Raw genomic sequence first — 3339 nt, 5'->3', positions numbered from 1 at the left:
ATCAATAATAAAACTGGAGCTAGCTATTAAAAGTTATATGACTGCAATGTTTATAAATTTTACATTCGTTTATTTTTAAAATGAAGATTTTAAGATTAAAAGTTGATAAAGTCGCCTCGTGCATGTGGATAGTTTCCACACTACGGATCGATTCTCCTCATTTAATTTTTTTTTTTTTTTTTTTTTTAAAAAAAAAAAAAAAAAAGAAGTAGAAAAAGACAAAAGAAACTTGTAATGCTATGTACGTACCAACTTTTCCACACTTGCATTAACTGAAGAAAGGTAATTTTTTGAACAAAATTGCACTGTAGAATTACGTACATATATACTTGCCAGCGTTCTATTATATATTTTCCGAAGCATTTTATTTTTTCAATTGGGAGACCGATTACATCTTAATACAATAAATTAATTATATATGTTCTGTACGTTGTTCTCTTCTTTTATTCTACTTATTTTTTATTTGTTTATCGATGAATTAAGTTTTCATAAACAAGTTAATTAGACCGTGTCAGTTTACATCTTCAGCAATCTAGATTAATTTGTGTGCTTCGGTTGTTAATTAATTGACGAAGGCTCCTTTACAAATATGTTACGGGCGTTGAAGTGGCATGCATGGCCCAATTAAAATATGATCGAGAACTTGTCAATTATTTATTGAGTTAAGCATGAGAAGAAGTAATCGATCAATTAAGAAGAAGAAACCAAAACGTGGTTAAAAGTCTGCATTAGTTGTTGAAGAATATTGATCGAAGAAGTTCGTACGTACTTGTCATATTAAATCCATAACCACTCAAGACTTGGTGTACGTAGCTGAAGCGTTGACCAGTTCCATGTATGGTGGTTAATTATCTATAAATAGACATGTTTCCCATGCATATAATATATCTCACCCATCACTCAAGCAAAATATTAGAGATCGAGCTAAATTAATTAGATATGTCGACCAAAGGAGTCCATTGCCTTGTAATTGTTGCCCTCTTGTCTCTGGCATCCTCCCTTGTCTCTGCCTACGATCCCAGCCCTCTTCAGGACATTTGTGTAGCAATTGATGACCCCAAGTCTGCTGGTATTTACGTTTTTTATTTATCAACCTTCTACATATATATATATATATATATATATATATATATATAATTACGGTTTCTCATGTTAACTATTTAAATTCATTATATTCTGCTTAGAATTGAAGCAAGCCTATCAGTACTATTGCTTTCTTAGTACTCTTGTATGTCATCTTACAAACTGTAATATTATCTATGAATGTGTCACCTTCTTTTTCCTTTAATGCTAACCAAGATTTCTTTCCTGCAGTGTTCGTGAATGGGAAATTCTGCAAGGATTTGGAAGATTCAAAGGCTGAAGATTTCTTCTTTTCAGGGCTCCAAAATCCTGGAAATACAGACAATCCAGTTGGGTCGAATGTTACTACTGTGAATGTGGAAAAAATACCAGGCCTCAACACTCTAGGCATATCTTTGGCTCGCATTGACTTTGCACCATATGGCGAAAATCCTCCCCACACTCACCCTCGTGGCACTGAGATTCTGGTAGTCATAGAAGGTACCCTGTTAGTTGGTTTTGTCACGTCCAACCCCGAGAACCGCCTTTTCACCAAAGTTCTAAACAAGGGAGATGTCTTTGTGTTTCCAATTGGTCTCATTCACTTCCAGTTCAATGTGGGACACACCAATGCTATAGCCATTTCTGGTCTAAGTAGCCAAAATGCAGGTGTCATTACGATAGCGGACGCCATTTTTGGATCTGATCCTCCTATCAATCCTGATATTCTCAGCAAGGCCTTCTAACTTGACAAGAATATTGTTGAATATCTTCAAAAGAAGTTCTAATGGGACAACATTTAGAGAAACTTATGAAACAATATTTATGCTAGTTTGCCTCATTCTATGTATCGTAATAATATTAAAATAAAAGATTGCTTATGTAACTCTCTCTAGGTGGAGTTGGAGAATAAAATAATGTTGACGTTTGTTGAGCATCTCTCTCTCTCTCTCTCTCTCTCTCTCAATAGATTTGAATCGAAGTTCATAACTCCTCTTTGAATGGCTACTAGGAACAATTGTTGCTAGTTTGAACGAGCCATATTTGTCCAAACATAAAAAAAATGACAGATTCCAAATTTGCATTTTGTTTATCCTTTATAGTTTGTATAACGCCCTCAAATTTAAATAATTGTATTTACTTAAGTGGAGAGCTACTAGCGATTCCTCTAAATCAATTAACTTGTAACGGACTGGTAGAATTACCAATAAACTTATCAAATAAAAAGTATTCGTAAAGCAAAAATCATGAATTGAGACTTTTAAAAATAAACATTTATTACATAATCATGTATCATCAATCCTCGACTCAGAGCCTCCAAATAGACACTTCTAAAACAACTACTAATTTCCTAACCTGACAATAGGAGACATCCACTTGGCGAATTCTCACTCTAACGGGCTTGGCAACCCACTAAGCCATAAACACTTAAGTGTTCGACAAGTGGAACAAAAGTAATTGCATAAGTCCATGACTTAGTAAACAAATTATTACAATATCGGTTATGCAATGAACCTTAGGTAACCGTATTAAAATAAAATGTTGCTTTTGTAACTCTCTCTAGGTGGACTTGGAGTATAAAATAATAAAAATATTTACTTTTGTTTAGCATCTCTCTTTCTCTTTCTCTCTCTATCAATGGAGTTGAATTGAAGGCAGTGGCGAAGTCAGGAATCAATCTTTGTAGGGGTTGTTTTTTCTTTTCCTCTTTATATATTATGTTTCTACTGTGTATAAAAAATATAATAAATACAATTTGAAATAGAGATGAATTTTTTATAAAACAACGTGTAAAAAAAGATATATCCATCAAATTTTGTGTAGATGAGATTTATAAACTCCCCCACGAAAAAGAGTACAGTGATTATAGCTCTATATACATATATGCATTGAGAAAATCGATCGAGGAATTTTAAATTGAACACTTCCAATTTCATCACGATTAACCACCAAAAAAAGTCTCGTACCATGTAGATTTTCAAATCACAAAACTGATGAGGTCAAATATTCTAATATTGATTGCACAACATTATGACTTTGTTATAGTTAGCCAAATGAGACTTCCCCATAAGAGAGCACCTCTAGCTCTGTGAGTCTTTGAATGTTTATTTGGAGGAGCATATCTATCTTAGCGAGTAAAACTCACAAGGATACTTGTGTTGGTTTATTTTAATTGGCTACATTATGTTTGACAAAAACGCTTCCACAATAGGAACGTCCATAACAAGGACACCGTATTTCCAGAGGACTTCCAGAAGAATGTTGCAGAATATTAAT

At 33.6% G+C, this 3339-nt stretch overlaps 1 protein-coding gene across 1 annotated transcript; it reads left to right on the top strand.

Annotated features, from left to right (window-relative positions):
• The first annotated feature begins 898 nt into the window (after window positions 1–898).
• LOC133869373 (germin-like protein subfamily 1 member 13) lies at window positions 899–1999 on the top strand. The gene is made up of 2 exons (XM_062306351.1): window positions 899–1069; window positions 1315–1999. The coding sequence occupies exons 1-2, from the start codon at window positions 940–942 to the stop codon at window positions 1806–1808; spliced, it is 624 nt and encodes a 207-aa protein (XP_062162335.1). The 5' UTR covers window positions 899–939; the 3' UTR covers window positions 1809–1999.
• The last annotated feature ends 1340 nt before the right edge of the window (window positions 2000–3339 follow it).

The sequence above is a fragment of the Alnus glutinosa genome, chromosome 5 (assembly GCF_958979055.1).
Source record: "Alnus glutinosa chromosome 5, dhAlnGlut1.1, whole genome shotgun sequence".
Taxonomy (NCBI): Eukaryota; Viridiplantae; Streptophyta; class Magnoliopsida; order Fagales; family Betulaceae; genus Alnus; species Alnus glutinosa.
This window is presented reverse-complemented; position numbering and strand designations above follow the sequence as displayed.